This window comes from Glycine soja, chromosome 2 (assembly GCF_004193775.1).
Source record: "Glycine soja cultivar W05 chromosome 2, ASM419377v2, whole genome shotgun sequence".
NCBI classification, from domain to species: Eukaryota; Viridiplantae; Streptophyta; class Magnoliopsida; order Fabales; family Fabaceae; genus Glycine; species Glycine soja.
Genome location: NC_041003.1, coordinates 39,518,047 through 39,531,057, shown reverse-complemented (window position 1 = coordinate 39,531,057; position 13,011 = coordinate 39,518,047). Strand labels below are relative to the sequence as shown.

The window sequence follows — 13,011 nt, the reverse complement described above, 5'->3', positions numbered from 1 at the left end:
ACGGGACCACCGAATCTCTAAATACTTCATGGGACCACCAACAAAATAGCGAAAGCGCAACCGGAAGAAACAAAGCAATCGGAAGAAACAAAGCAGAAGAAAGCGAAAGGCAGTAAAAAGAAGCAAAGAAAGCGAAAGCGCAGTAGAAAGAAGCGTTTACGCGTTAATTTAAAGAAAATTACACAAGGGCAAAATCGTCATTACATACGCATTAAATATTATTTTATTTTTACTTATTATTATAAAATGAAAATTCTTATTTCGTTACATACGTTCACTAATTATTTAATTATTTATGTATAATAATATTAATTATTTTATAATTTAGTTTATCCATTAAAATTAAATTATATTATCAAATAATTTTTTTAAAATAAAAACTTAAGTTCCGGAAGAAGGTTCTTCCGGAAACTTCCGGATGAAACTTCTTCCGGAAACTTCCGGATGACGATCTTCCGGACGAAGTTTGTGGGTACTTCCAGAATTCCCAAATTCTTCTTCCGGAAGAAGTCTTTTTCCGGAAACTTTCCGGAAAAACTTTTTCCGAAAAGTTTACGGAAATACTTCTTCCGGAAGAAGAATTATTGAAGGGCAATTTTGCCACTTCACTGTTTGCTGGGTGCCCCAACAATAATGCTGGGTGCACGTAGCAACTCCCGTATCTTATTTATGCGTTTGATCTACTGTCCAATATTGGTGGGCTAAGTAAGGATTGGATTGGGTATCTTATGTTATTCTTACATCATTTTCCACTCTTTCCACCCCATATTTTTTCCAGCCTTTTAAATTTCAAAAATACCCTTAATAGAAATATATTTCTGTTGTACAATATACACAATGGAAGGTTTGGGCGCATTGCCCCTATCATTCACAAATAAAAAGAATATTGTTATATATTAAATAGATAACTTATGTTACCATTAATTTAAATTTCGATGAAAAGATATTTTACATCACAATTAATTTTTTTATTATTAAAAAATGTGCCCAGAATCCTCACTTGTCTGTAAAACATACCTAGATGAAGTGAGAAATTCATTTATTGAAACATGGAAATAAATTATTGTTTGCTTTTCTATTCTTTTAATTTAAAGTGAATTGATTGTGTACCAAGGAACATGCACCGTTGAACTGTTCTTTACATATTTGTATGCAGACATGCACCTCCTAAGCTACACTATGATGGTAGCTCATATGTCATGCTTGACACTGACATTGAAATTGTTTTTGTTAATTTTTCCCATCTTTTTTACACCATTAATTATCAACTTACATGAAGGAAATTGGAGGAAGGAAACAAGGTGGGAAACATTAGTAAAGCAAAACCTATGGCAGGAGAGCAGAGCAACATATTGGGAAAACTCGCTATGTTTTCACACAGGAGATGATTCCCGAGGAGCTAGATGAATGCAAAAATAAAGGGTTGTGTTATTTGTCATAATAAACCCCTCTTTGGCCGTGAATGTCTCCTGAATGATAAATTATTACATGATTATAGATTACCAAATGTTTATGATCCTACACTCCTATTACATGCTACTTCTTCTGAACTTAAAGTAAATTTAATTGTCAAAAAGATATATGAATTAAGGAATTCAGTTAATAACATTTAATTTTAAAAAAATATTATTTAAAATCTGTTTTCTTTCCTAAAATATATCTTACCTTCTTCATAGTAGTACTCATAAAATAATATTTGGAATACTGTGCCTTAATAATATTATTTAAAATCTATTTAAGTTTCCTATTTCTTTCATTAATTTGGTGACTTATCACTTGAATACTCACGCACTCATCATTGCCTGTTTTTATCGCTCACTCGTCACTAATTGGAGTATCTCACTTAAGGCTCCCAATAAAATTTTTAGGCGGCAAAATTTTTATCTCACTTAAGATAGTGACAAAGTCACTCTCGGTGTAGTAACTTTTACATTCTTTTATGCTTATTTATCTTAATATTTTTTATACTACTTATTTTTGTTATATGATGTTTTACTGATTCAAAATATTTTGTTAGTTCATGCAAATATTCAAATCTTGCCTGTCGATGTTGATTTAAATATCCCATATAATGATTTGAATGACGTTAACAATGAAGCATCATTGATAGACTCCAATGAAGGACTTCCAAATGAAAAAACCCAATATGATTCAAACAATGATGGAATGGAGATGTCTGTAGAAGTGACTATGAAGATTTGGTTTCTAATAATGATAACGAAGATAACATTGTCGTGGATGACCAAGAAGAAACTAAAACATCTGTTGAAGATACAAAATTTTGTTTATTAATTAAATGAATAAGTCTCACTTTATTTTATTTTATTTTTAAAATTTTAGGTCCCTGTTTAATTAGTTTTATTAATTTTAATTACTCTCTCTTTAATTTTATTAATTTAAATGAATTAGTCTCTCTTTAGTTTTTTAATTTTAATGAATTAGTCCCTGTTTAATTAGTTTTATTAATTTTAATGAATTAGTCCATATTTAATTAGTCCCTGTTTAATTTTATTAATTTAAATGAATTAGTCTCTCTTTAGTTTTTTTAAATTTTAAAGAATTGGTCCCTGTTTAATTAGTTTTTTTTAAAAAATTTAATGAATTAGTCCATGTTTAATTAGTTTTATTAATTTTAATGAATTAGTCGCTATTTAATTAGTTTTATTGATTTTAATTAGTCTCTCTTTAATTTTAATAATTTAAATGAATTAGTCTCTCTTTAGTTTTTTAATTTTAATGAATTAGTCCCTGTTTAATTTTAATAAATTAGTCCATGTTTAATTAGTTTTTTTAATTATTCCCTATTTAATTTTATTAATTTAAATGAATTAGTCTCTCTTTAGTTTTTTAAATTTTAATGAATTAGTCCATGTTTAATTAGTTTATTGATTTAAATTAGTCTCTTTTTAATTTTGTTGTAGAAGAAAAAATTATTCAGCAAGAGGGGCCATCTAAAAGACGTGTTTTCTTGGATAACAACCAACGGAAAGTTATCTCTCGAATTTTGATCAATTCAAGTAAGAATGATAAACTTGATAATGGTGTTGCTAAACAAGTGGCTCTTTCTTGTTCGGTCTCTATAGATGTTATTTACCGTATTTGGAAACAATTGAAACTAACAAGTGATGTTTGCCACTTGAAAGCCAAAATTTGTAGTCGAAAAAGAATTGAGATAGATTTTGAGAAAGTGCGTGATGTTTCCTTACCTAAGTGGAGAACTCTTCGAGGTCTAGCATATCCTTCAGGGGTGGTTAAAAGTAAGACAACATTGACGAAATATCTTAGAGAAGGGGTTTTGCGTCGACATTCAAATGCACTAAAGCCACAATTGAAGGATAATAATAAGAAAGCCAGACTTAAATTTTGTTTGTCCATGCTTGAGGAAAGTAGCATTTCTCATGATCCAGTGTTTAAATCCATGCATAATGTTGTGCATATAGATGAGAAATGGTTTTACATGTCCCCAAAATCCTCAAAGTTTTACCTACTTGCAACTGAGGATGATCCATATCGCACATGCAAAAACAAAAATTATATTGGTAAGGTTATGTTTTTGGTTGTGATGGATAATCCTAGATTTGATGATGAAGGCAACGAAAAATTTAATGGGAAAATTGGCGTGTTTCCTCTAGTTACTGAAGTTGTTGCAAAAAGGTCAAGTGCTAATAGAGCATCGAGGACACTTGAAACAAAACCAATTACTTCTATCACTGAAGAAGTTAGCCGAATGTTCTTAATTAACAAGGTGTTACCAGCTGTTAAAGAAAAATGGCCACGAGAAGACGTGGGGGAAACTATTTACATACAACAGGCCAATGCACAATCTCATATTTCTATAGATGACGAGAAATTTTGTAGAGTAGCTATCGAAGATGGGTTCGATGTGCATTTAACTTGTCAACCACCTAATTCTCCTGATTTAAATATATTGGATTTGGGCTTTTTTAGCGCAATTCAATCATTGTGGCAAAAGGAAGTGTCTATGACAGTTGATGACCTTATTGAGGTTGTGCAAAAATCTTATGAAGCTTTGTCTAGCAAAGATTCAAACAAAAATTTCCTTACTCTTTAGTCATGTATGATTGAAATCATGAAGAAAAAATAATCGAATAATTATAAAATCCCTCGTACGAAGAAAGATGCAATGTTTGCTAAAGGTGAACTACCTAGTCATTTAAAATGTGATTTGCAATTAGTTCATGAAGTTGAAGAATACTTAAACACCATTGAATAAGGTATGGAACTTGTTACTATATAAATTATATTTAAATTACAAAGCATATTGGTTAAAGAATTTTGACGTTTGTGAAAACTTTGACTATGTGGACATTCCAAAGGCAATCAACTAGCACTAAAAGGATGCTAGCAAGTAAATTGGCATGGGACCTAAATGTTACTATACCGCGCACTGCTTGCATGTTGCATGTTGCATGTTATTGTACCGTTCAAGTGACTTTTGCATGTAACTAACTCATAGTTTATTTACGTTTAGAAATTATCCTTTATAATAGTTTTTTTAGCCATATGATGTTCTAAGAGTATTATAGTATTACTACTAACAGAAATTGAACTTAAAAGAAGTTGTATCGAGAGAGAGAAAGAGATCGAGAGAGGAGAAAACGAAAAACAGCTTATGGAATGATAAAAAACAGCTTAAGCTTTATTTTCTAGTAAGTATGGTTTATATACAAAATTGAAAATGAAAAAGAGAAAGTTAGTTATTCAATTACAAATGAAATGAAGGGTAAATGAAATGTAAATGAAATGCAATAGCAGCAACTCTGCAGTAGCGGCAACTCTGCAGTAGCAGCAACACGAATTCTCTCATAGTGGCTAAGAGCCCCCCTCAAGCTGGGAATAGATGTTTATCATTCCCAGCTTGGAAATTAGTGTCTTGAATTGAGTAGGAGATAAAGGCTTGGTAAAAATATCAGCAAGTTGCATGGAGGATCTAACTGGAAGAAGCTTGAGAAGGCCATTTAGTGATTTTTCGCGAACGATATAGCAATCTAATTCGATATGTTTTGTGCGCTTATGGAAAACCTGATTGGAAGAAATTTGAATAGCAGATTGATTATCACAAAATAGGTTAGCTGGCTGAGTGAATGGAATGCGAAAATCTTGAAGAAGGTATGTAAGCCATTGAAGTTCACATGTGGTGGTAGCTAAAGCACGATATTCTGCTTCAGATGAACTTCGTGAGACAGTGGATTGTTTCTTGGAGTGCCATGATATGAGAGAATTACCAAGAAAGATGAAGAAGCCTGTAATAGAGCGACGTGTGTCACGACAACCGGCCCAGTCTGAATCACTAAAAGCTTGAAGACGAGTTGAACCAGTTGTAGGAAAGAAAATGCCACATCCCGGTGAACTCTTGAGATAGTGAAGAACCCGAGAGGCGGCTTTTGAGTGATCGGTAGTTGGGTTAGCCATGAATTGGCTTAATTGCTGCACAGCGTAAGAAATATCTGGTCTAGTGTTAGTAAGATAGATGAGCCTACCAACAAGTCGACGATATGAAGAGGAGTCTTCAGCAGATAAAGGATCTCCGATGCCTGCTTGAAGATGAGTAGAACTATCCATAGGTGTTGAAGCTAGACGGCAAGCAAGCATTCCAGAATCAAAGAGAATATCTAAAACATATTTCCTTTGACATAGATGGATGCCTTGCTGGGAACGAGCAACCTCAATGCCAAGGAAAATTTTTAAAATGCCAAGATCTTTAATCTTGAAGGTTTGGTCCAGAAATATGGTAATACGATTGATAGCCATTATATCATTCCCTGTTAGAACTATATCATCAACATACACCAAAAGGGCAGTAAATGAGGTATCATTGAAATAGAGAAAGAGGGAATGATCAGCTGAAGCTTGATTGAAACCATGAGTAAGAAGAAATGAGGACAAACGATGAAACCACTGTCGACTAGTCTATTTCAAACCATAAAGTGATCGTTGTAATCGACAAACTTGATTAGGGTGTGAGACTTGCATTCCTGAAGGCAGCTACATATAGACTTCTTCATTTAATTCTCCATGAAGGAATGCATTGCTAACATCGAGTTGACGAAGGTGCCAACCATGAATAGCAACCAATGCTAACAATAATCAGACTGTTGTGAGCTTCGCAACTGGAGAAAAAGTATCAAGGAAATCCAATCCTTCCATTTGAGTATACCCCTTGGCTACAAGTTGAGCCTTATATCGTTCAACGGAGCCATTAGCATGATACTTAATCTTATAAACCCAACGACACCTAATAGCTTTCTTATTAGCTGGTAAGTCTGTAAGGGTCCAAGTGTTATTCGTTTGTAAAGCTTGTAACTCGGCTTGCATCGCTTTAAGCCAACAACCATGTTGAGATGCTTCAGCATATGTCTTAGGCTCAATAGATGTAGAAATGGAAAGAATAAAATGTCTGTGGGATGATGATAGACGCGAATAAGATAGTACAAAATTGAGAGGATGACGCACTGAAGCTGAATAATCGAGAGGATGGCTCACTGAAGCTGAATTGATATTAGCAGCTGAAGTGAGAAATGCATGATAGTCGTGAAGGTAAGTAGGAGGTCTTCTATCTCGTGTGGAACGGTGTAAAGGTGTGGCTGAATTATTGTCTGTATGTTCACTAGACGTGGGTAAGCTTACAGGCACAACATCATGTGTTTCAAAAGGAAAATGATCAAGTACAAATGGTGTAGGGGAAACCAAAGGTTGTGATTGTTGTGTTTCAGGTTGTGAGGGAAAGTGATTTTCATAAAAAATCACATTTCGAGAAACAACTAAATCATTTGAATGTAAATTATATACCAGATAACCTTTTGTATTTGGCTTAAAACCCAGAAAAATGCATGGATGTGCTCTTGGGTCTAACTTTTGTCAATGTGCTGAGAGTGTGGAAATGTAACAAAGACATCCAAAAACTTTGAGATTTGATATATCACATGGACTTCCAAACAATTTTTCATAAGGGGATGCATTTTTCAAAAATGGAGTAGATATGCAATTTATCAAATATGCTGCATGACTTAAAGCAAAACACCATAAACTATTAGGCAAGTTTGATTGAAAAAGTAATGCTCTTGTTACATTCAAAAGATGTTGATGCTTCCGTTCAACAATTCCATTTTGCTCAGGCGTTTCAACACATGTTGTTTGATGTATAATGCCCTTTAAACTATAAAAATCATTCATAAGAAATTTCAGGCCATTATCAGTTCTAATTTTCTTAACCTTATTGTCAAATTGAGTTTCAACAAGAGCTATAAAGGCTTTGATATGTTCTCGTGTTTCAGCTTTGACATGCATTAGAAATATCCAAGTAAAACGTGAATAATCATCTACTATGGTTAGAAAGTATCAATGTCCTAGCATTGAAACCTTTGAACAAGGTCCCCATATATCTATATGTAAAAGTTAAAAACTATTCGATGCATGTGAGTTACTGGTGGGAAATGGAAGTCTTTTATGTTTAGCATAATGACATGTATTACAAACAAAATTCTTATCAAGCTTTAAGAAAGGATAGGTTGACTGCATATTTCTTAAACGTTCAAAGGAAAGATGTCCCATTCTGAAGTGCCAAAGATCTATAGGTGTAATAGTACAATGTGGATGAACAATGTTGGTTTCAATGTTGGATATGGCCGTATAGTTTGGGGTGAGGTAGTACAATCCATTTCTCACTTTAACTGTACCAATCTTTGCTTGAGTGATCACATCCTGCATTAAGCATGAATCAGAAGAGAAAACAAGTTTACAGTTATTGGTAGAGACAAGTTTAGATATGGAAATCAGATTAAAGGAAAAGGAAGGGACATATAACACTGTTGACAGGATGATAGAATCTGAAATGCATATGTCACCAGAGTGAGTAGCAGTGACATGATGGCCATTTGGTAGTCTAACTACAGTAAAAGGATTCAGCTGAGTGTAGGATTTAAAAAGATGAAGTGAGGTTGATACATGATCAGTTGCTCCAGAATCCAAGATCCATGTGTTGAGTGTGTGTGTGTGGTTTACAAAAGACAAAGACTTACCATGAGCTGGTGTTGTGTCAACAGAACAGGAGGCTATCTGTTTAAGATTGGATGACATGTTAGTTGAGTTCCCATTAGTTGATTGTTGGATTAAAACAAGCAATGCTTTGTATTGCTCAGGTGAAAAACGAATTTCCTTGAACTCTAAAAGTTGTGTTTGATCATTGGTGACTGCATCATCTCCTGCCACCAAGCTGTTAGCACTGCTCCTTGGGTTAGAAAACCTGTAACCTGGTGGGAATCCATGCTTTTTGTAGCATACATCAATAGTGTGACCCATTTTTCCACAATAAGTACATACTTTCCCACTCATATGGCTGCTGGACTTGTTCCTTTCACTGTTATTTGAAGGAACTCCATGTTTCTTATAGCAAACATTCTCAGTATGTCCAGTCTTCCCACAATAATTACAGGCCAATTTTACTGCATTAATTAAACTACCTTTCATGTCTATGTTATTAGCAGCTATCAAATTGCTTCCAATTTGTCTTTCCTGTTCTGCAACATAGGAAAATATCCTTGATATTTCAGGTAGTGGATCCATGAGGAGGACATGTGATCGCACATTTCCATATTGTTCATTCAATCCTCTGAGAAACTGAATTGCTCTATCCTCAAGCTTTCTTTGAGCTACAATATTAAGTGCTAAACATGTGCATCGCGTATTGCATGAGCATATAGGATCAGGTCTAAAATTTTCCAGTTCATCCCTGTGACACCCTCTACCCCTCACATATATACTGATAAAGGAATAAAAATCCAAATATTAATTAATAGCATTTTTTTTTACATTTGTAAATACAAGTTTTTCAAAGGGATAAAAGGCTCACATTCACTTTCTTCTACATCATATTCAAACTTGTCCAAATAAATGATAAAGTTATCTCGATTTAAGCAAGACCGTCTAAGACTTCATACAATTAATATAAAACCCTATATCCCAATGTCACATCCTATCAGAGCGTTGTGTCTCGACGTCCTTCAACACAAGATTCCTTAAATCAATTCACCTAGTCGTCTGCTCCCCCGAACACAAAGTTCAAGATCATCACAGGATTCAAACACAAACAGCACACGGGGAGTGAGTTATCACATTCCTAACTAATAGAGAAACAAGACAACTAGATATATATATCATATAAACTAAATAAAATTTACTTACACGTAATTCACGTAATTCCACCACTTTGTCATTCAAAGTTCACTTTTCATCCATCAATCACACTTTTCAATCATCAATCACATTACACAAAAATCACATTCTCTGATCAAGACATAATAACACATCAATTTCATAATAAACAATTAGCAAGCGCATGAGACAGTTATGCTAAGACTCAAGCCTATATGCAATGTGGTACCATGTCAGTGAAAAACCACCCTGGGGCGCTTAGGAGTACATAACAAGACACACCACACAATGGGTTTGTCAGGTCACTCTCACTAAGTAAGATCATAAGGAGACCAGTCAGGGTCACGATATTTTGCGAGAATGCTCCAACCATATGGGATCAGCATAGGCTTAAAGGAGCACTCAAACCCGGTGACCCCCAAGGCCTACACTCCGAAGAGTCCGTCAGGGCCTCTCCCTCCTGATTTAGGTCCAACCCCTAAAATCATTTTAGCACACAGACACTGCTAGTGAATTATACAATACCTACGACCTCACACTCGTGTCTTAAGCACGTACAACATATTGCGCTACAATTTAGCACTGGTTCCTAAATAGGAAACCTACACTTTCTCTTTAACACTGCGCATTTATACTTTTCTCAAGATAACACTGGTCGGGTTATTGTACAATTCACAGCTTACAACACAAATAATGTCACATCAAGAGTTAATCACACACTTACTCACAACCAAAACTCATTCACAATTTCACATCTCATAATGTCACAATCCACCATCACATGTTTTCACATATCTCACAATTCAACACCTGTTCTACTTTACACTTTTACTCAATCTCAATAACAATATTATAATCTCAAGGCAACATATCATTCCACAATTCATCACATATTTCATTTATAAGCACTGCTCATGAATTATAAAATACCACGACCTCACACTCATGTTTCAAACATGTTTAACACAATTGAGCTACAATTTAACACTGGTTCCTAACTAGGAACCTACACTTTCTCTTTAATACTGCACATAAACACTGGTCGGGTTATTGTATAATTCATAGCTCACGATATAATTAATGTAACATCAAATGTTAACACATCCACTTATTCACAATCGAATATCATGTCCACACTTTAACATCTCATAACATCACATCAACCATCTCATAACATTCCCAATGATATTCATAAGGTACAACATACACATGTTCATAAAATTTAACCATAATATTCTCAAACTCCAACACTTAATAATTTTTGGAATCATACTATAACACTCTACAATATTATTTACATAAATTATTAATATAAATAACTACCTCTATATATATAAACTAGCATACATCATATTAAATCACAAATTTCAAAGTAAGCTTTCAATGCACAAATTCTAAATAATTATATGAACACTTTGGTCAGTTTCAATTATGATATTAATTTTTTAATTTATATATAAAAACCTAAACAACAAGAAAAAGAGAAAATACAAAATCAATATCTCTCCCTAAATTTCTCCTTACTTTATTTTATCAATTCATATTAATTAGAAAAAGTACTCAATTTATAGGGTTCACGCTCCAGATAATAACATATCAATTTCACAACAATTGATCTGTCAAACATATATAATTCACTGTAATAATTATAAGGATAAAATGAAATTGCAAAAACACTCAAAAACCCATTCCAATTGATATCTCTAAGGATCCCTACACATGTTCTCACTAGTTCCCAATTGTGAATAACTCATCCCTTACCTCTAAGAGGACTCACGTGTCTTCCGACAATGATAGCGGCATCTATAGCGGTTCCCTGAGATTCCTCAAGTTTTTCCTCCGACTGCTCCGATAGAATTCTCGAACGTCAGAGAGACGGAGAAGAGATTGAAGCCTCCGCTTGTACTGTCTTCATGAAATTCCTTTTTCTCCTACCATGAATATTATCTCGCAAATCCCAACGGTGAGAGTGTGCGAAATTTAATTTTGAGCAACATATCCAAATTTCATGAAAATCCAACGGTTAACAAAACCGGGATCGTAGTTTTACCGAGACAGTTTTGGGTTTCTACGGGAAAATAAAAAGCTACAATGCGAAGAGTTTTCCTCTAAGCTCATACATTATTTTGCAATTTCCAACGGTGAGAATGCTCGAAATTGGGTTGCGAACGTGGTGCTCAAATGTCACGACGATCCAACGGTGAATGTGTTCGAGATCATCGTTTTTCTGAGACAGGTTTTGTGGGCTGCGGGAAAAAGAAAGGGTTTTGAGAGGAGAAGGGGAAAAACGAAAATGAGAGGCTGAGGAGTCTGTTTGAAAAACCTAGCATGTTACTATTTATAGCTAGGGGCATTTACGACCTATTATTTACTCTATTTATTTATTTTTATTATTTTTACTAAAAAATTCTTAAATTTATTTATGAAAAAATGGGATGTTACAATCCCAAATTATGTGCAATTTCGTGAAATACTCTATAACTGAAAGGTTACCTTACCTAATTGAAGCTGTCTCTTGCTAGAGATCAGAGATCCTAAGAAGATCACTCTGCACATATCTGGATTTTAGGTCTTTCCATATTTCCTCTGCCTTATCCATCCACAAAATACTTTGCCTAATAGTCATGGATACTGAATGAACGATCCATGAAACCATCATGTTGTTGTAGCGCCTCCATGCTCCATAAGTTCGATCAGCCTTTAGCGGTTCTGGTGCACCTCCATCGATGAATTCAAGCTTATTCTTTGCACTCAGAGCAGTCATCATTGATCTGCTCCATGAATGATAGTTCGAAGAATCAAGAACTGGTGAAACAAGTGATACCGCTGGATTTTTGCTTAGATGCAAGTAAAGAAAGCTATCCACACCAGGTGTTTGTGAATCTCTCTCACTCATGACTATAACAATGGAGATGAATCAAAACAAAAATCGAAACAGAGACGAAAGCAGGTTGAAACGATATCTTCGAGTGCGCAGCAGAGCTCTTCAATGGTGAAGAGCTCTGATACCATAACAGAAATTGAAATGAATGAATAAAAGAAGCTGTATCGAGAGAGAGAAAGAGATCGAGAGAGAAGAAAACGAAAAATAACTTATGGAATGATCAAAGACGGCTTAAGCTTTATTTTCCAGTAAGTATGGTTTATATACAGAATGGAAAATGAAAAAGGGAAAGTTAGTTATTCAGTTACAAATGAAATGAAGGGTAAATGAAATGTAAATGAAATACAGTAGCGGCAACTCTGCAATAGCGGCAACTCTGCAGTAACAGCAACACGAATTCTCTCCTAGTGGCTAAGAACTAATCCTAGTATTAATACTGCAATCACCACACTAAAACATTTATTGTGACAAATAAAAATGATTTTTTTCTCATGCATTTTTTAGCACCAATTTCCAAATTACAACTAATAATATAATGATCCTAAGTAAATCTTCATCATCTCGTTAATTCCTTTATTCAATTCTTCACTCTCAAATCCAAAGTCCATCCATTCTGCGGGCAATTTATTCAAATCCAACATACATTCTTCAACACCATCAGACACTTTGTTGAGGTCAAAATGATTTTTAGTCTCATTGGCAGAAGTTTCACCTCCAATTCCGACCCTAATTGATGACTTAATTTCTGTTGTTGTGACCTCCTCTTTGTGGCCAGAAATGACACTACTACAAAATTCATTTTTTAAGACGCGTGTTCTAAGGCGGTTGTTTAAAATCGTCTTAGAATATGAAGCGGTGGCAATTTTGTAATAAAAGAGAAAATTTTTATCTTTAACGTCGTACATTCTAAGGCGGTTATAGACGACCGTCTTAGAATGTCCTTCGGTGGCAATTTT

General features: G+C 34.3%; 1 protein-coding gene across 1 annotated transcript; it reads left to right on the top strand.

Annotated features, from left to right (window-relative positions):
• Positions 1–3,373: 3,373 nt before the first annotated feature.
• LOC114376064 lies at positions 3,374–4,072 on the top strand. The gene has a single exon (XM_028333983.1). The coding sequence runs from the start codon at positions 3,374–3,376 to the stop codon at positions 4,070–4,072; it is 699 nt and encodes a 232-aa protein (XP_028189784.1).
• The last annotated feature ends 8,939 nt before the right edge of the window (positions 4,073–13,011 follow it).